At 43.9% G+C, this 20,944-nt stretch overlaps 1 protein-coding gene across 1 annotated transcript in view; it reads right to left on the reverse strand.

Moving 5' to 3' along the window:
* Positions 1 to 17,784, reverse strand: part of TGFBR3 (transforming growth factor beta receptor 3) — a 126,005-nt gene extending 108,221 nt beyond the window's left edge. The window contains exons 1-2 of the mRNA XM_075424894.1: positions 17,638 to 17,784; positions 2,787 to 2,957 (exon numbers count right to left, since the gene is read on the reverse strand). Coding sequence (XP_075281009.1) covers positions 2,787 to 2,847 — 61 coding nt within the window. The 5' untranslated portion in view covers positions 2,848 to 2,957; positions 17,638 to 17,784. The remainder of the gene's footprint in view (positions 1 to 2,786; positions 2,958 to 17,637) is intronic.
* Between the last annotated feature and the right edge of the window lie 3,160 nt (positions 17,785 to 20,944).

Here is a 20,944-nt window from a genome sequence, read left to right on the forward strand (position 1 = left end):
TATATCTGAAAAGATAACAATGCCAAAGATACTGGCAAGTCAGCAACAAAGCCTAGACCAACAGCAGCAGTGTCAGCGTAGGACTGGCAAACAAACGCAAGGTGTGCTCTCCCGCAGCAGCCCCACTACTCCAGAAGCAAAGAGGGAGCTGGAAAAAGGCTCAGTCCACAAATCTCCACACCCTAGGGAGGTGGCATGCTGCCCCCTGCCTCCCCCAGCCTTCACCACAGGCACGCAGGGATTATATTTATACTTCTGAGTTTTATTTATACTTCCCAGTTTTATTTATACTAGTATGTTAATGGTTCAAGCCTGAAAAAGCGCGGGTTCTGTACACTGGCAATTAAGAGCCAAGCCTGCAGTACCTTGGCCATCGTGCTGATGACAGCTCATGGGCATCTGCCACAGCTTTTTCTGCATGCCACTGGAATATGTTGCTTGCTCCCACCCATATTTCACCTATAGTCACTAACTCATTGCATTTAAAGTGAAATTGTTTGGGTTAACAGGACTCTGACTACTAACAGAAAAACGCTGCAAAAGCTCTACCTAAATAAGCTTCAGAGATATCCTTCCTCAATAGTAATTATATCTGCCTGAGAGCTCGCTCTCTCTCCTTCATCAGAGTCCATCAGTTCTTTACTGCTCTCCTCTTACTGTACTCATGATACTCTGTAAAGGACATTAACTAGCTGTTCTCATTAGGAATTTATCACAAAAATAAAAAGCTCGGAAGAAAACTAAAACCCACAGGACAGGCACAGCTAGAAACCACAATGACAGCACTTCCTCACCTCCCGCTAACAAACTGTGACCCCTTCTGCTCCCTTCAGCTATCTTCTTCCCATGCAGACAGCAGGAAGAATCAGTCTCCAAGAAACAACTCTGAAGCTAGCTCGGCTCGGAGCAGGGGGCTGGACTAGGTTTCCAGAGGTCCCTTCCAGCCAAAATCATTCCGTGACTCTACTTATGAATAAGCATCTGATCAAATCCAAGTCCATAGCGTTTTTTTAGGAGTTTGTTTCAAGAACAGCTGCCAGAAGAAAACACAGAATTGGGAAGTAAAACCAAAAAAAACACAATAAACTTTGAAACAGACACACTAAGGTTACTGAACACTGAATAACTTTCTAATAGTAGTGCTACGTTTGGTAACACTTTTAAATTAGCGGGCTTTAGTTAAAGCTGGCATTAGGAGGTAAGCTGACTTCTTAAGCAAGCAATCTCCTCAGCAGCAAAATGGAATTCTAGTTGTGATCAATTAAAACAGTTTTGATTTTCTACACTGGCACTTTCTTTTAAAGCAGAGTTTTACACATCTATAACGATTCAGATTTGCTCCAAGTAATCACTCTTCTCAGCCAAGAGCAGCATTCATACCCCCAGCTCAAGCCGCAGACACGTTCAGACACGCCTGTATTGCTGAAAGTTCATCTGTAATGAAACTGTTGCAAAATGTTAGCATCATGTCCCATTAAATAATCGAAGTTACTAATGTTGGATGGATGCCTTCAGGAGGTCAACCCCAGAGAAAGTCCCACAAGGCTTGAGGGCTTGAAACAACATAATTTTCCATCCTGCCCATGAAAGGAAGCCAAATTGTAACACATTTAATTGCTCAGCCCTGTCTCTTCCAAAGTTGGTCATCTTTTCCACAGTGAGGACATCTCGGATTTAAGCAAGCCATCTGTCCAGTGTCCACTTTTCCCACTACTTCATTTTGACTGACTGTATATCCACTTGGCCTCTTCTTCAACGACCCATGCCATATGCAAGGTGGACACATAAGAGGAGGCTTCCCCTTGTAACCACAGAAAGAACTCTGACAAACAAACATATTGAGAAGAATCACTTCAGCACTTGAAGAAACTACAATATAAGCTAGGTACTTGAACTCTACAGATTCTTCCTTTCTCTGTCACAAGTTATTGCAACACACCATTTTAAAAATCCCTATCTAGGACAAAACGTGGGATAGGAACAATCCCCATAAACGGCAATGCAACTTCCTAACCTCTGAGACTTTCAGGAACACTGACAACTGTTATTAAAAGGTGTTTGCCATCACTGTTGACACCTAACTTTAACACAGATTAGACAACTGTCAGGAATGACCAAGGTGAGGTTCAGCCCAACAGGGGAGGAAGGATGGACTCAGTGACCTATTACACACCTTCGTACTTATGTTTTTGGCAATTCTGTCATGAATTTGTTTTTATAAATTAAGTAATCAGAACTTAATTCCAGATTACACACCTTGAGCTGAGTCGGTAAGACCATTCAGCCCCTCTCTGTAGGGAGACCCTAGCTGAGGTGCTTTACCAGCACAACCCTGCACTCGCGGCAGTAATTCCAGCCTCTCGACACAGCTAACAGTTCAGCCTCAGCACCACGCTGGCAGAGCTACCCTGCTTCCACTCCCAAAGGCTTCCCTGGCAACCTCCCCCTTATTAATACACATGCACCATGCAATTCTCTTTTTAAATATAAATACATACATTACCAAAATGGTTCGTGTTACTGCTGCAGTTCTTTAATGATTTTTAAGAGGGAACATAGGTGCAAGAAGACTCTCTTACAGGAACAGCACTGTCTGTCACACTACCATATCAGCACTCATGATCACAATAGTTTTATATAAACCTATTTAATATAAACATAAATAGACATAAATATAAACTTCAGCTGACCTACATTTTTGCAGGATGAAAAGGTGGTTTTGATCAATAATTCTGAAGATATACAATAAGTTACACTGAATGCATCATTTACATCGTGCCACCTACCTGCAGCTGCAGAGCACAAAATCATCAAAGCAAACACTGAAGTCGCACAACCTGAAGACATTTCTGCAAATGCTGTATCTTCTCAAATCAACTCCCTTTGTAGCTCTTGATGTAGATTTACTTCCTTTGAAATTTGTGGTATGTTTTGAAATCTTCCAGAGTTCTAATTACCTACGGAAAGAAGTAAAAATATATTTTAATATAAATATAACTTACAGAAAAGTTACCAGATACTTAAAATTGCCTCTCCTGTAACAAGAGAAACAATTCTTTCTTAAAGAACTGCTAGAGTAGTACAATTTCTATCGCCAGACACCCCAGGCAGTGATAGCTTAGTCCCCTTTCCTCCCTGTATTTCAGCACTTCTTTGCAGCTGTTGCTCTTTCATATTCTCCATTGCCCAAGCTGTGATCTACTTGGCAGTGAAATCCCAGGGTCCTTTCTGTCAGCTAATACTGAGGTCCTGCTGAAGCCTGCTACTGATACTCATAGCCTCAGACATGTTTATTTTAAGTGTTCAGACCTTCTCTGGGACATACAAACTGTTGTTTATTTACCTGCTGCTACCTTTATTATACCATGTAGAAACGTTTCACATGTGCTGTAGCTGGTTTACGAGTAACATGATAAATTTAACTCATCATTTCTCAGTATTACAAATTCTGAAAACTTTTCAAGGCCACTTGACGCTAAATATAAGGCCGTTCAGAATACTTCTTTTAAGAGATTTCAAGACCTGATATACCAGGCCAGAACCACAACTTAAATGTGCTATACAAGTAAATGACGATACAACGGACACCTGCCGGCATTAAAAAACAGAAAGTTGGTATCTTATTCAATCAAATAAATATCTTAGCTACTTTACTTCGCTACCAGCCTTCAGGAGCAGAAGATGACAGATGGTGCCTTCACAACCACACACTCACCACAAAGCAATGCAAGCTATTACAAACAACCAACACCGGGCTAAGTGATAGCAAAACGCTGAGTCAGGACCAAAATCTAAACCGTGACAACACGAATACCATTTAAAAGGTTCTTGCTGACATTAAGATGGAATGAAATTCAAAGTCAGAGAAAACCAGGGCTAGGCTCTGCTGCACAGAATGTGCCATGCTGTGCACGACCAAAAGTCTGCAGAAGGAAAACCTGCACCTAGACCAGCACTTCAGGATACCTGCTGAGAGCACTCCTCCAGCTACAAGGAAAACACCAGAAACTTCTCTGGGGAATTTCTCCACGGGTTATTCCACAGAGACAGTGCTGCCCCGTGCGCAGGGAGCCATGGCTACCCACCAAGAAAGGACTGTCGGTGCCTGAGGCCAGGACCAAGGCCCCCAGCAAAGCCTTGGCTCAGCACCCAGCTCTCAGCACCTTTGACGGGTCTCAGCAGGGTCCCAGATCCCCCAGCAGAGCCCAGGAGCGGCTCCGCAGGCTGTGCGAGCACCCAGACACTGCCACGCTTGTGTGGGATGGAAGTGCATGGGGCAAGGAATGAGCTGGGTATCCGTCACGACAGGGGGTTTCACGCAGTTCACCTTCAAGCTCAGCATCCCATGGAAGAAGCACATTCGCTTTTGTTTCCTGTTTACTTTTGGCACGCAGTATTTCAGGTTGAAATCCCGTAACTGGTTCTTTCCCTTGTGTACCTCCTCATTGCCTCCCTTGCAGTGGCTTAGAAACATTAGAAACAGTAGCGAATGAAGGAAACCCCTAAAGAAATGGTAAGTCTAGTAACCTTTATCTGCTACCTACCAGTGCTCCGTCTGGGGAAAAGGAGTTTATTCTTGGCTCTGAAGAGGTACACGTGTCACTTTGCACAGTGTAAACAAGATCAAGGTATCTTTTTATCTGCTATTGACAAAGTTATGTATAATTAACATATTATTAGATATCCCAGACTGAAGATTCTTTTCCATCAGAATTAAATTACATGAGACTGCCACTGCCTATGAAAATACTTAGTCATAATAACCTAAAACCTTGGCCTCAAAAATTAAGAACCTGTGAGACTACCCTGGGATGCTTAAAATAGCCTTAGCCACAAAAAAACCCAAAGTGCATTTTTGTTATTTTCCATGCACTGTCCTTTTTAAAACTGGCCCTGAACTTAAGAATATGGATTAATTAATCTAGGAGAAAAAATGTCCTGAGAAATAAACAAATACCTACTTATATAACATTCGTGTAACAACATCAGTTTTGTACAATTTTGCTTACTCTATCTTAAAACACATCACTGTTACTGAGGTTGAATGTTTCATCGCTTACAGATTCTCTGGCACAAACTCTTCTTTTCACTGTTTGCTAGGATCCATGCATTTAAAACAGCGTTGGGTCAGACCACAACACCATCACACAACACAACCGAGGTAACAAGACACTGCAATGAATTTCTGTTGTTAATACAAGACAAACAACACAGCCTCACAAAGCAGCACGAGCCCACCCTAAAACCCCAAACAAGCATGATTTACCTAAAGATTTCTTCTACAACATTTTGTAGAAGATGGGTTCATCTTCAGGCAAACAAAAAAGTTCTGGAGAAGGATGAACGCACACACACACAAAACCAATGCTGGAGACAGCTCAAAACAGGAAAAGCACAGAAAATGATGGCTTCCTGGGGCCATTTACAAGGCTTGTAAAAATTATTCATCCTGAACCTACTGGAAGCGTTCAGTGAGTTCTCAGATACCTCTCATCTCCCCCTGGAGCGTAAGGTTACACAGCTAAACCCTCAAATCCCTGAGGGATACTGGGCTTTGTGGTAAATTAGGGCCAACCTTTATTAAACAGAAATAATAAATTGTTGACAAGAGTGTTGGACAATCCTTTAACACAGAAATTTTTGAACATGAAAATCCAAATCAAATAGGTTTAGTGCCAAAATAGCAAGTCATTAAGAATTTATGACAGATATTGAACATCATTTGGGAAGTCAAATGTAACCTGGAATCATTTGTTGCTACTTCTCTAGATGAAAAGAAACCTAAACCTACTCAATGAGAGTATTTGGTTGCTAACTCAAGTTTTAAATGCTGCCATAAAGAAAAATGATGAAATACAGCAAACCATGAGGTTTCTAGCCAGTGTTAGCTATAAAAGACCAACATAATGTCCTGCAAGACATCGTATGTGCAAGCAGGCAATGAATAAGCATTGTGAAACTTCAAATGGCTATACACCAGTAACTCACCAACAACACCACACATAAGAGAAACCAGAAGAGCAACTACAGCGCATACACTCAGTAATACACTAAATCGGAAAACACAAGACACTCCTTAGATCACTTCCATAAGCACAAACCTCTCCTTCTTCAGTGACATTTTCATAAGGCACACAGTTGTGCAGAAATAGGGAGCACAGGGAAAGAACTGCAGATAAAGCGATGCTGCTGAGAGCAGCTGAGCATCCCATTCTGTGCCAACCACCCGAGTATGTTAGAAGGCCAAGTTTTGATCTGACTTTGATTTGGAAAAGATGATTTACAAGGGAGAGAGAATACTTACATATTTGCGTCTGTACGTAAAACCGAAAGAGTGATTTGATTCCTGCTGCAACCCACTGACCAATAACCTTTACAAGGTATCACTTGGAGCAGGCAGCACTCAGTCGAAAAGCCCTAGGCTTCTGCTCCTATTCTGCCAGCTCCTGAAGGGTGAATGAGGGAGACTTAACAGAAGATTAGGAAGAGCTTTCCAAAGAAAGGGCTCGCTTGAAGATATGCATTCACAAACTTAAAAACAGAGGGCAAGTTTCAAACCTTGAAAGACAATGTGAAAAGGTGACAAACCAACAGCGAGTTTCATGAATTTAGGACAGATGATATCCAAACTGCCAGCTACACAGCAGCAATTCAAGTCAAAAAGCACAGACAAAAATGCTACTAAGAATTCATTTAAGAATAAATCTACTCTGCAGGCAATTTGACAGTATTTTGGAAAATCTGGTCATCCTCACTTGTGACAGAAGTCAGCCATGAAGCTATTATCTGACCATCTGACAGTACCAAAGAGAAACACATAGGAAAACACGTGAGAAAAATTCAGCCGTAGTGCAAAACATGCCAGATTTTACTTCAGTGTGAAACCTGCTGTCACTAGAAGAATATGTGAAACCTGCAAACTAGGAAAAGTTGAGGCAGTCGACAGAACAGGGGAACCTTTCCTCTGAAATAAAAGAAAGCTGTGCAAAGCAATCAGGAACCTAAACTATTTATCCAAGAAGTAAACACAACTGCTAGTCAATTTGAGATTCAAAAGAAATTTCCGAGAGAATCATCTCTTCCTTTGGGGTATATCCGGGTAGCTATTTTTGTAACTGAGGTCATGAAAGGGCATATTAAAAGTATAACCAAAAAATCCCAATGAGGAAGAGAAGATGACATGAGAGCTTCAGATTTACTAAACATACCGTTTCCATGCCAATGCTTTATACTACTACAAGCTGCAAGAAAGGCTGGCAAAAGACAGCATCTGCAGCCGGAGCCACTGAAGACTCCGATTAAGAGCGACGGGCTGCTGGGGTCATTTTCACTGAAGTTTGCTGTTGTAAAGGCCACCAGTCCTGATAAAAGTGAGGGTCTAAAAAGCACAAAAGAGCCTGTTTCATTGAGAACTATCATTCTGCAGATGCAATCAGGAATGAGTGCTACTGGGAACCTCAGGAAGAATCTTACAACGACCAGATTTTATCAGGTTTGAAAGAAGACTAGGGGAGTGGAAGGGGGAGAGAACACATTTTGAAGTACCTGAGGACAAGTAGAGGAGGAAGTATGAGGCTGTAACTTGGGTTTAAAGTAAGAGCCTCTAATGTCTGTGAGAATTTTAATGCATAAAGCTTAGCTAGAACCAGTGAAAAATACGATGCTTTTGGAGGACACTGGGACGCGAAGGACAGATCTCATTGCTACTCTAAGCTAGAGGACAACAAACACTCCTTAACTCAACGGCATTTAAAAGAATCTGACTTTATTAGAACCAGCAGCAGTAAAGACAAAACACAAATCACTTCAGTACACTACTGTTAACTCTCTACCTTTCAATAACCGAAATTCTATTGTTTGGTTTTTTGTGTTTTTTGTTTGTTTGTTTGGTTTTTTTTAAGAAATCTGCTACTGGTCTTCCTCCGAATTCCAGTCTTTCGTGGATTTTTTAAAGCTCTCCTTTGAACTACAAGGTCACCTTTAATACTACAACACAACCAAAGAATTCAGAAGTTAGAAGCATGTTTGAACTACAAGGTCACCTTTAATACTACAACACAACCAAAGAATTCAGAAGTTAGAAGCATGCTGCTTATTCTTAAAAACCACACCTTTCCACTAAGGATTTCCCAGCCCTCACTGGGAGACACCAGGACATAAGGCTCTGTGATCTATGGATGGCTTATTACTGAGAAATCACATTCTGCGCTCTTCTGCCACTGGCAGAAAGATGTCCATGCCCATGCCTGCTTACTGCTCTCCAAAAAGGGGACAGGACTCTGCTCTGAAGTGCTGGAAGAACTACAAATTAAAATGACCAAGTTTAAGCCCTAAGATGAAGCTCTGTCTTCAGAACATTTGAGCACCTTTCTACTCAGACTGTTTCTGTACTCCTAGCAAAAAACCTATTACATACTACTCTTCTTGAGATCAGTGGTCTCCATAGCTTCAAATTTTACCCACTTTTCTGGCAAATCTATTTTTGCCTGCTTTTTCAAAGCTTCTCCGCACAGCCTGATCTAGCAATATATATGCCTGCAGGCGGCCACAGCCACAGATCTGGGGGTGTTACTGTTTCCTACGAAAGGCTTCTATAGCATAGGAATTTGCCACATTTATTGCTGAACTGGATTCTTATTGCTTTATTTTCCCTTTTTATTTCTGTTCCCTTAAGCCTTTTCCCCAATAGTCACCATCTGTTTCTTTAATCACCACCTACCTTCCCCATACAAGTTCTTCCCTTGCCTTAACTCTGTCCTCCTTGTTGTCTAACCTTTTCCTTTATTGCCTGAAGAATAACTTCCACTTCCCCTCCTCCTTATCAACACGGACTCTGGTAATCCCCTCCTCTTTCCATACACGGTGCCAGAGGCTGCACAGCTCTCTACAACACTGCTAACAAACACTACCAAAGTGAGCCAAAAATCCTCCTCCTCTAAGTCACATCACAAGTCCCACCGAGGTGAATGGGGATACTTGAGCGAAGCCAGCGGGATCTGTCCCTTTGTGTTGTTTTGCCATAGCAACGTGAACCCAAGTTTCTAGGCCATCCAAGAAGGCCTTCACAGCCAAAGCTTTTTCACTTTTTGTTTGTTTGTTTTACTCATGGCAACCATTTAACTTATTTAACCAGTTTTTCTCCCATTTGTCCCCGTTGGTTCCCTATGGGAATGCAATGAATACGTGCATTCCATGCATTCACTAAAAAACGCAATCATTTCTAATCAAGTACACCCAAGCTCAATTAAAAAAATCACAAATGGTTAACTACGCAAGCAGTTCTATAAACTTAGGAATAGGACAGTTTTTGAAAGCGTTAATTTATAAACCTCCCCCTATTAAATATGCATTTCAGCAGATTTGTTTTTTATTAGAGGACATTTATCCTCTGTCATTTCTGTGTGACTTGCACACATACAAGTCAGAAAGCTGACTAACAGGGCTAGCAAATATCAATGTGGAATTGAAAATCTGTAAGTATTTTTTTAATGCTTATGTCCAAGGCATATACATGAAGTTCCATCATTCAGAACTCAAAACAGTAACTTATTCATACACAGATTCTGTTTTAGAAACACCAAAGTGATTTCATTTTCAGGGAATATATGAACAGTAATAAAACTAAAAATCCTGACATATCAAAAATCCAGGGAAAAAGTAACTCTGATGTCCTGCAGTTCACATGCTGCTGTGCTTGTAACGGGACATTTCAACAAGTCACAGTTAAAGGCTATGGGAACTGGACAAGTGCCAAGGGAAGATGTTTTATGCCATTTAGCAATTGTGCCCCTCTACTCCATGTGACTTTTGTTTTAACATTTTGTTTATTTATTTTCTTATTAATGTACTACAATGTAGCCTGCCAAATTACAGGAAGCCACAAAATACGCACGAATGAGTCCATAAAAGATGTGAAACCATTACATCTTTTTAGTAACAGTTTACCGAGGCTGGTTTTGTTACCCGACACGTATTTTGCCCACAGCTGGCATGAAGCTCTGATTTGGATGAGAGTGTCTATTCTCAGCATCCTTTCATAACCAGCTTTCCCTTCAGCTTCCCAACATTTTTTTTTTTAATCACCTGACTTGAACTGCTGTGAGTTTAGATCAGAAAAGTAAAGACACAACACCAGACACTGTGGAAGTTTCAGCTGAATAATCATTGCACAATACAGCACAAAAGAGACAGTTTACAGGAACAGGACAAAAATCATTCTGCTGTACGCTCCCAGGACCTCCCCCCCCAACACCGGGAGGTACGCAGGCAGCTGAATCTTGACAGGCCGAGGGGCAAGGTTTTGCTTCCCGAGTGTAAACAAGAGAACGGCCTCATAGGGGCTCAGGATGTAGGAGGGTCTCAGTAGGTGGAAGGGAAGGAAGTGCATTCGGGAGTCTTTCAGTGGAAGGAGTACACAAGGCTCTTCCACAAGAAGGAGACTGGAACTGATTCCTTTTTGAGAGCAGCAGAAATTCCTAGAGGTTCCCAAATCTCTATGGAAGGGAGGGCATGTGGCACAGAAGACAGAGTTTAACAAGACCGGCACTCTACGTGTTACTTGACTACCAAACCAGAACTTTTCTACTTTAACATAGAGCCCTTAGGGACATCCTACATCAGAACATCTCTAAGGCGAGTGGAGAAAGTAAGATGTTGGGATGCTGCACAGTTCTCATGCTACAGCGGCTCGAGCAATGTGCAATCTAGTACCAGGTTCAGCCATGTCTTTTCTGTGCAACTCGCAGTTAGTCTATTCCTTCACAAGCAAAAAACTCCCAACAGGACCGCGACACGGCCACAGCAGTCCCCCAACAACACCTGCCTAGAAAGACAACACTACTTTAAGCAGTTCTGCTTCCGTCTTCTAGTCAGAAGATGGATGAAAACTCCCACTGCTCTTCTCACAGAATGCCAGTGGCACAGTTACATGCCATCTTCCTGATGAACTTCCAGGTAGCAGAAGGAGGAAAAAAGCAGAGACTTCGAGACATACATACATAAAGACTGGGTTAAAGTTTTCATGGCAGCCCAAGAAATCTATGAGTCTCAAATCTATTTAAGTAAAACTCAGGTTCCCAATGAACTCAACCAGTAATATCTCACCACAACTAACAGGAACCAGGCTCATGTTTTTTAAATGGGATGTGCTGCTTCTGCAAAGCTTACCCTGAAACAAAACCAGTTCTAGCGCATAGGAATCTTCTGGCTGAACAAGAAGACCATAATTTGTATGAAACAAATCTCTACAACCTTTCCTCCTCATAGTTAAATTTCTTTGGCCTAATTATTTAATTTTTTTATGGTTTCTAATTGGAAACAGAATAGGCTTCCTGGCACTGGACTATCTTACTCTTCACAAACACAGTAGCAGCCAACAATCTCACACAAATTTCATTTATCTTAAGTTTTACTTGGCTCAGTTTCTAATTGCACACCTAAACTAAACAGATAACAGTTCTAATGTACTTATCAAGACAGATATAACCCTAGGGAAGGCATCTCCTTGTGGAGAAGCAGCCACAGCAGGTTTGAAGGTTACCAACAACTCAGCAAGGCTTCCTCCACTCAGGGTAAAAGATTTCAGCACATAATCTGTCAATGAATGCTTGATACTGTTATTTTTTCAAGAGTAAACTGCAAAACCGTAGAACTGCATCTAGAAGTCTTCTAGCTGGAACCTTCCTACCAGGAAAAAAGCTAAATCAATCTGTTGGATTTAAAATCTCGAAGTGACCTCCATACATTTAGAAAAGTGGGTTTGAAACCATGGCCTCTAAATACCTGAAAATCTCTGGGTAAATTGAGAGAAACTCACAAGTGCTAGCAATGAAAAGCAAGACCATGGCATTAAGCATAAATTCGCTACATAAGGATGCAATCCTCTTTTGGGGGGGGGGGGGGGGGGGGAGGGGAGGAAAGAAAAGTGGTCAGTAAATTGAACAGGATTGAAAACCAGCATTTCCCATTAACAGGGGAATTGGGATAAGGTGATACAAATCAGTCCTCCCCACTGCCACTGGCCATAAGATACTACAAGATGTAAATTAACAGGTTAAAGTATTAAATAGTATTAACTACTAGGTACTTTAAAGTTAACCACATGCATTGTCAAAACCACATTTTGGAAAAACAAAAAAACACAACAAAAGAAATGTGTTTTGAATTTTGCTCTCTAGAATAAGGCACCTGTATTTCTTCAGGTTGCTAAACAAGAACTCAAGACAAACATGTTTATCAGAAGTTAGCTGTTAGCCACTAGATTTTCAGATGCACATCTGTAGATAGGAAACTTCTCCCACACAAATAGGGAAGACCTTGAAGTGCCACACAGTTAAAAGAACAAGTCAAAAGGAGCTTCCCTTTGTGTAGGAGTAATCTACACTCTCCCTAACTGTCTGCCAAATAACCAGCATAATTTAATTTCTTGGGCAGAGAAACACGCTCAGGTTGAGGCAAAACTTTTTTAAAAAATATCATTTACAAGCACTGGGATGAGGATTTGTTTCGATCAAGATACGCATCACTTGCATGTTCCACTCAGAGTAGCGATATACTCCCATATAGTTGTATACCATATAGAATTTCCTGCCTTTCATTATTTTGTATTAAATGTACACATGAAGACTGTAAAAAGCTTTGAACAGAAGTTTAGGGAGACAGAAGGCCACAATAAATTCCTACATTTGTATAAACAATTTGTGCGTCTCATATACCAGAAGGAAATCAGTACACCTCATCACTGGAGTGAAGCAAGTCACCGGATCTACACGTATTCAGAAACACTGGTCACTTTAAAGGCTGGAGGGGGGAATTAATCCATCACGTGACATGAGCTGCACATACTGGAGGACTGACTTGGCCCATTAACGTAATAGCCTTAATATAAGAAAAGGCCCGTCTTTTCAAATAACACAATAGCTGGTTTTTAAATCAAAAGACAATTTTGCTTCACTCAAATCATTGTCAAAAACAAAGTATTGCATGGGTGATCAAATACCACCATAGTTCTTGGTCACGCTGTGTGAAATGCAGCTATAGTCTAATAAATTACCTCTATAAATCTAAGACAAAAGAGGACATACCAGTCTTCAATCCACTTCCAGCTTCTTGGCAAAGAAACACCTGTATTCAGCAGATCTATACTACACAGCGATCTCACTGGATACTTTGGGATTTTTTTTATTGTCCCTGACTCACACAATGAACATACTCTGATTTCCAACAGAAAATGCCCATGCTTACAAAGGAAATCAGAATATAAGCGAATTGCCATCCTTTTTCAGAATCATTAACAATACCTTATGTATCACAGCCCCTATCGCCTTCTGTGCAGAAAAACAACCTATACATGTTAGCTCTATAAATAACCTGTTTCAGACCCATGACCTCTAGATAAGCTGTTCTCCTGCAATCTAAACAGGTCTCTTGCAAGGTCACAACTAAACTTATGTAAAAGAGGGGCCCTTTCCAGCTGACTCCCAAAATCTTACAACATGGTGCAACATAAACATAAAAAGAAAAAAATCTGAACCTGGCCAACTGGTGTATTGAAATAAGACAGGCTATTAAAGAGAAGGGCTAAATATAATGGAATTAAATTTGTTAACAATAAACAGATATAGTTCATTTCACTATTCACAAAATGAATATGAAATAATGATTTTCACATTTTCCTCAATAAATTCCTTTATTTCATTTTAAATACACCATAAACTAGCATATTTTGCCAGACAATTATTTGTACGCAGTACAATTCAACAATATAACACTTACAAGACAATATATAAAGTGTTCTCCGCTAAATTTGACAGATATGACTATCTAGACATTCAATAAAGGATTTTCTTTTTAAAAAAAAATCTATTTTACCAGAGTGGAAATAAAATACACGGGACATACACTAAGTAGCAGCTTGAAAATCCTTCTTTCAGTGGCTTCCAAAGACATGTACATCCGTTTCATTTTGGCCATCAGAGAGTTAATTGTTGCTGTAATAGCACAAGAAATGCTGCTCCGTTGGATGACTGCCAGCACATAAAAATGCGAATCCACAGTTATGGATAAAGCAATTCCAATTGCACTACTTCCTTGCTAGTATGTTTTTATGGAAAAACATGCTTCTATTCATGAAGTGGCTAGAAACTAGCATACCGCTGCTAATCACCACAAATATTACTGCTATAAAAGTAATGCCTATTTATAATACGCAAATATTTTGTGGAACTAGATTAAAAGTAATGAGATTGCAAAGATATTCGCAATCTGTATCCCACAGAGTATCTTCCGAGATCTACATAAATTGCCCAAGACTTGGTAATTCATGTCATGTTAGCCAAATATTATTGGAGATATCAAACAAAAGAATTGCAAGACAAATTAGGCAAAGCTTTAGTCCTATTTTCAAATAACATTAAAATGGAAATCTCACTTTGACTTTACCAACTACGTACTTCATCTCAGAGAACCATATAGAGCAGAAAGTTTTGCAATTCCAGAAAAATGATGGAAGGGGGAGATGGTCAATGGAACTTAACAGGCCTCTTTTTGTACCTTCAGTATGTGCCAACTTCAGACAGTGCCCTTAGAGAAGACTGTGCGGCCATGGGAATACATGTATACCTGCTCACTGAAACACTGGGAGGAAAATTCATATTCATTTAATAACTCGGCATGCAGTCAGTGCCATTCCAGAACCAGAGCAGCTCACATCTCTTCCTTTAAACCCGACCTGGGACTGTTAATTTCAGTTGAACCGTATTTTGTCTCCACTTCGTCCAAGATCTAATGCTAAGAGACTACACAATTGTTTTCACTTACAAGTAGCAAATCGGCTACTCCATAGCAAATGCTCCCAGACATGTTTTTACCCCACCATCAGTGAAAGGCAGCTTAACACCAAGTATAAGCAGCCAGGTACCTCACAGTTACTGCAGGGTAAGAGCCTGTCCCCTGGCTCTGACTCAGGAATAGCTGACTTGCTGCAAACTCCCGCTCACTCAGCATTCAGCACCCTGTTTGTTTGTACACCCATACCGTAAGTATTCGCCACTTGGCTTCACCAGACTTCACAGACTAGAAAGCAATATGGGTCAATGCAAGCCATCCAAACAACCTCCTTTGGCAACAGCCTTTATATTCAGCAGTCCGATCACAAAAGATGTAATCAACTGTTACACCAATAGAAACCAAAAAGAATAATCATTATTGACCCATGCTGGGAGCATCAGTTGACCTTTACAAAAATAAGCTAGTAATGACTTTTTAAAACCTAAGAGAATATCTAAAAATACTCTCTCTTAAGAAAGCCCTCAATACTAGGAATAGTTTCTTGTGAGAATACAATTTTTTACAACTTAACTTTAGCTCTCAAGATTTCTATATGCAATAATGTGATATTTTTACAGTAAAACTGTTACTGTATCTCACTCGTTACCTAAAACTTTACAGGATTACTCAAAATATGATTTCTTGGGTTTAATTAATCCACCTAAAACATCTTCAAAGAGAAATGTCACTGAAATAAACCTCTAATTTTTTTTTCAAGTTCAGTTCTGGCTAGTATGACAAAAATTCCATTCAGGAGAGCAGGAGACATGCCTGCTAGAGCAAACTAATAAACAAGCAATCAAGAACAACGTGCTCATTTCAAGCAAATTGACATTCATCTTCTAAACACTATCAAACGTATAGGCCCAAAGTTTTAACAAACTGCAACCGTGGCAGGAAGCGAGACTTCCAAGACAGAAAGTTTTGTGTTCCCCCTGCTGGCTTCTCAATTAACTCCAAACGCTGTTCCTGGAGGTAGGCGTCAAGACGCTGGGGCATTGACAGATGTCCTGCATGCCAGAGAACAAAAATCGAAACTTACTTTTTAGAAGAGATCACATCCATGGTAGTTATCACCTACACACTCTGCCAAGGTGAGGCTCTGGACACGCAAAATGTGCATTGGGACCAATGACCAAACACGACCTCCCCAGACAGAGAAAGCATGGCAGAAGAGAAAAATCTGAAGTGTCACTTTAAGCTTAGCAAGGCTGGACTACAGCAAACAATTGGGGGAAGCAAGTTTCAGAGTAAAGGACTCTTCACCGAAGGAAGCCAACAACCTGCCCCCCCTCCAAGCAGCCCCTCCCTTCCTCCCCCAGCTAGCCGGGAACGCCGAGCACCGGCTGCAGTCACCGGCTGCAGTCGTTGGTGTTGCCCCAGGTCTGCGTCCTAACAAGAGCAGCTCCTCCTCAGCCAGAATTCAAGCCCTGTAAGCTTTCATGGGTTAAGCTGAAGCTCTTCAAATGAATAAGCAGCTTCCATTAACACTGCACCAACTCTCTTGCTGGTAATAGTTTGACAGGACACCTGTGCAGCGCTAATTAAAACGCTGCCACCAACTCATGTTGTCCCTGGCATTCACAGAAAAAGGGCGGACTGTAAGGGAAATAAAGTATCCCTGGCAAGAAGTGACCAACAAATAGTTTCTGTCTTTGGAAGAAGTTATATCTACATGTGCGGTTTTAAAGTCTTTCCCATGTGAGACTACGATAGCAACAGTGGTCCAGGTCACTGTGAGCCGAACCTAACTGGTCCCACAACCAGAGAGCAGGCGGCTCTCTCGCTCGGGGTTTTCTCCCCAGACAGGGTCTAGCATCAGCCTGTTTGGCCTCATCCAAACAAACAAAGTAATTAAATACATAGTTTGGTACAAATACAGACCCAACCAGGAAAATTTCTTTCTTAGAACAAAATCATGGCGCTCATTCATCCAAGTCTCTCTCTAGTAGGTTACAACCCCTATCGAGAGGTTTCTGTCAAACCTGACCTGTGCTGATGGTCATGCATTTGTGAAGAAAATAATAAATTACGGCAATTAAATTTTAACAGCCACAGCTTAATAGAGCTGACATAAGTAGATATACACCTGGTTACATCCACAGCAAGGCGAAAAGGCACAGGCACAGACGCAGCTACACCTCAAGTCTGTTCTTTAGAAAAAGACAGGAGGCGTCACCTGCCACACCGTTTGACCTCAGCGACAGTGACTCGGAATCAGCAGCGCATCTGTAACTGGGGAAAGCTGCAGGAGTTAATTCACACCTGGCTTTAATGGCAGACCGATGTTCTTGCTAGCAGAGGTGCGCTCAGCGGGCTGCAGCGACCCGACCCCGCACATAGCCCGCGAAACGCACAGCGGCGAGCCCCGCAGGTCCGCAGCTCCACGGGGAAGCCCCAGGGCAGCGGTCACCCCGGGTACCCCCGCACACGTCGCTCCCGCTCCGCGAGAACCGCGCGCAGCTCCCAGCCGGCCTGGCCGAGGGCACGACGGCCCCGCCGCGGCATCAGGAAAGGGCTTCGCCGGGTGCCGGTGAGCGGCCGGCCCGGCAGCACCGCGCATCCCGGCGCGAACCGCTGCCACCAGCACACCGGCAGCTCCCCTCGCCCGCAGCCCGTCCCGCCGCTGCGGGGGCCAGACCGGGACCCTCCCGGGGACCCTCCCGCCGCCGCCCGCGCTCAGCCCCGCGCGGGGCGACACGTCCCGGGGCGCCCGCCCCCACGGCCGGCGCATCCCCGCGGGGCACCCGGCGCCTCCGCCCGGCCCGGGCCGCCCGCCGACGGGCTGCGGGTGGCGGCCGCCGCACCTACCTGGCAGCGGGTCTGTCCACGCCGCGTCCCGCGGGGGCAGGCGCGCAGCAGCGCGGCTACGCCATGGGCAGTGCGGCGCCGGCCGGGCCGGGAGGGGACGGGAGAGCAGCCCTCGCCGAGGCCGCTCAGCGCCGGCCGCTGCTGCCCGGCCCGCGGCGCGGGGAGGAGGCGGCGCGGAGGAGGCGAAGGAGGAGGCGCGCCGCCGCCCGCCCGGCCCCCAGCCCGCGAGTAACCCCATGGCGCGGCAGCGCGGCGCACACGGCGGGGCGGGGCGGGGCGGGGCGGGCCGGAGCGGGCCGGGCCAAGCGGGGCGGCGCCGCCATTGGGCGCGGGGCGGGGACAGCGCCGTGACGGCCGCCCGCGCCCGCCTCAGCCCGCCGCGCGCCCGCGGGCCGCACCCGAGGCCGCCGGCACAGTGATCAGCACGGCCCGGCGGCGAGCACGGCCCGGCGGCAGCGCAGCCGCAGCGCTGAGCCGGGGCCGCACCGGCGACGGACTCCCAGCCGGCGGCCCCGGGCAGCGGCACCCTCCCCGCGGCTGGAGATGACCTGCGTTAGAAAACACGCCCGGCCGCTGGCGTAGCGGGCCGGCTCGCGCAGTTCGGGCTCGTGCGCCGCAGTCTCGGGCGCTAAGTGCGGGATGCAGTGTGAGCGGTGACCTCGGCGCCTGTGTCACGCTGCGGTGCGGCCCCCGGCGCGGGTGCCGAGGAGGCCCCAAGTCTGGTGGTGCTCCCACGGCGGGCGCTGCAGCCCCTCCGGGAGAGCGCAGGCTGCGTTGATGAGCGAGGAACAGCAGATGTTGTTCGGCACGGAGCGCCCTGCTGAGCTTGTCGGAGCTCCCGTTCCGGCAGTGTCCGGCCGCCGAACGCTGGTCCCGCCACGGGAGCCGCGCCGCGGGTGAGGCCTCCTGCAGCACGGCTGAGCGGGGCATGGGTATCCGAGAGCCCCTGGAGACTGCCAGGGCACGTTTGTGCCGCCCCGCTGTTCTCGTCGCCTTGATTCTTAGCACTACTGGCGCTGTGCAAACATTAACACAGAAAAGCTCCCGTCACAAAATTGAGCCCTCATCCCGTTATTGTCCAGACAAACAAGTTTTCCTGCACAGGCGTGGAGACAATGCAGAGAAACGCAGAGAAGTTTCAGAATGTTTCAAAGTTTTACTAGTTTAATCTGCCTTCTTACTGGAGGGAAAGGGGGAGTCGATTCTTTTATACTGCTTTTTGACTTCGTTAACAGCCAGGCTGTCTGTCCCCGAGTCGTCAGTGCCCAGTTCTTACACCATCCCAAGAGGTGTGTTCAGGGAGCTTAGACACAATTTCGCCACTCTTGAAATGCCAGTTTGCCAACCTAGAATAATCCACTGCCGCTTACACTTAATTTTGACCTCCACCTCTTTGGACAAGTCCTACCCATACAGTTCTGCCGTGCGTACCATACATCAGGAAACGGCTGGGTCTTCTGGAGCACTGGGCACTCCCAAAGACCAGGCCCCAAAACTTCTTCATTATCTGCATATGAGACCTCTAGCAAGTCAATCAAAGGTTGCTGTAATAAGCACCTAGTCTACATTAAACATTTCAGTGAACAGGCTTATAAAACCTGCAGAAACAAGTAAAATACAAGTTCGGACTGCTTGTTGGCAGCTCAAGTCCACTTAGACAATTTTTGATTTATTTTTAGTGTTTGAAAAGTTACACATGCTGGAGCATGACATACTCCTCTCTTATCGCTCTCAGTCTATATGTAGGATGCAAAATCTTTGCAAGAGGGATGTGGAGGTGGGGGAAGTCCCTTCAACAAAGTAGAAAATTAATATTCTACAGCACTAAATACAACGTATGTATTTCAATGCATATTGTGTGTCTACTATATTTCCGCTAGCTGAAATTCCAGAGTGCTGATTAAAAACGGGATTGAAACTTAAGCAAACCAATTATTTTTATTTTAAATACTCATTTAGGTCCCGATCCCACAAAGATTAAATTCAACAGATTAGGTTCACTCAAATGAGCAGCATGAGAGCTGTTCAAGTGTGTGCAGTCAAATGTGTGCACAAGTCTCGGCAAAATCAAATTCTTTGTACACAGGCGTGACCCCAGCCAAATTATGTTCACCATTTTCACTGATGTTGAAGAACTGATTCTTGTCCTTGGAGCCAACTCTGTTAGGTATTGAGCATCCGTGACCACAGTGCAGACTTTAGACCGCTTCCTTTGGTGTCTGAAAAAGTTTCAAGACTTTTTAAAGTATTTGCTGATCTAGTGATTAACTTACTGTCCAGGGCAGGATTATTTCCCTTAGCAGGCATTGGCCCAATCCAGCAATGTAATGTATTATCCTCACTAAGACGAATGAAAGCTGTGATAGTTCACTTTTGCAAGAGGTTTAGAGGTTTTCAGAGTGCTACAGAATTAAGCCTAAGTAAATGTCAATTCTTTTCTTAAAAACTATGCACCAAGTTAAAACTATTAACATCAGTTAGCAGTTAATTTCTTTTTTTTCTCCTTTCCTTTTTTTTTTTAGGCAGCATCAATTTTGACTCATTAGCACCAACACTTTTATTTGCACAGGCCCATGAAATTTGGTAGAGGTACTTCTGTGGATACCAACTATTCATTTACTACTCACACTAAATTAAGGGCCAGCTTCAATTACTAACTTCACATTATGGTCACAAAGCTCTAACCTTCATGGAAGAGTCAGCTGAGTTCACGTCACCCAAGCCAGAAGCAGCATCAATCCATTAAAATGGCATCCAACCTGAACTAACTACTCCTTCACAGGGACAGGGCTAATTAACTTGGACACCATTCTATATTCATAGAATCAGTCATAGAATCATAGAATGATAGTGTGGGTTGGAAGGGACCTTTAAAGGTCATCTGTTCCAACCCCCCTGCAATGAGCAGGGACATCTTCAACTACATCAGATCGCTCAGAGCCCCATCCAACCTTGCCTTGAACGTTTCCAGGGATAGGGCATCTACCACCTCTCTGGGCAGCCTGTGCCAGTGCCTCAACACCCTCATTGTAAAGAATTTCTTTCATATATCTAATCTAAATCTGCCCTCTTTTAGTTTAAAGCCATTACCCCTTGTCCTATCACTACATCCTTGTAAAAAGTCCCTCTCCAGCTTTCTTGTAGGCCCTGTTCAGGTACTGGAAGGCTGCTATAGGTCTCCTTGAAGCCTTCTCTTCTCCAGGCTGAACAACCCCAACTCTCTCGGCCTTTCTTCGTATTATTTTGGATCTTTACAGTAATAGAGTGGCATACATATACCAGCCTTCATCAGCCCTAAGCCAAAGGT

This window comes from Opisthocomus hoazin, chromosome 6 (assembly GCF_030867145.1).
Source record: "Opisthocomus hoazin isolate bOpiHoa1 chromosome 6, bOpiHoa1.hap1, whole genome shotgun sequence".
Lineage (NCBI taxonomy): Eukaryota > Metazoa > Chordata > Aves > Opisthocomiformes > Opisthocomidae > Opisthocomus > Opisthocomus hoazin.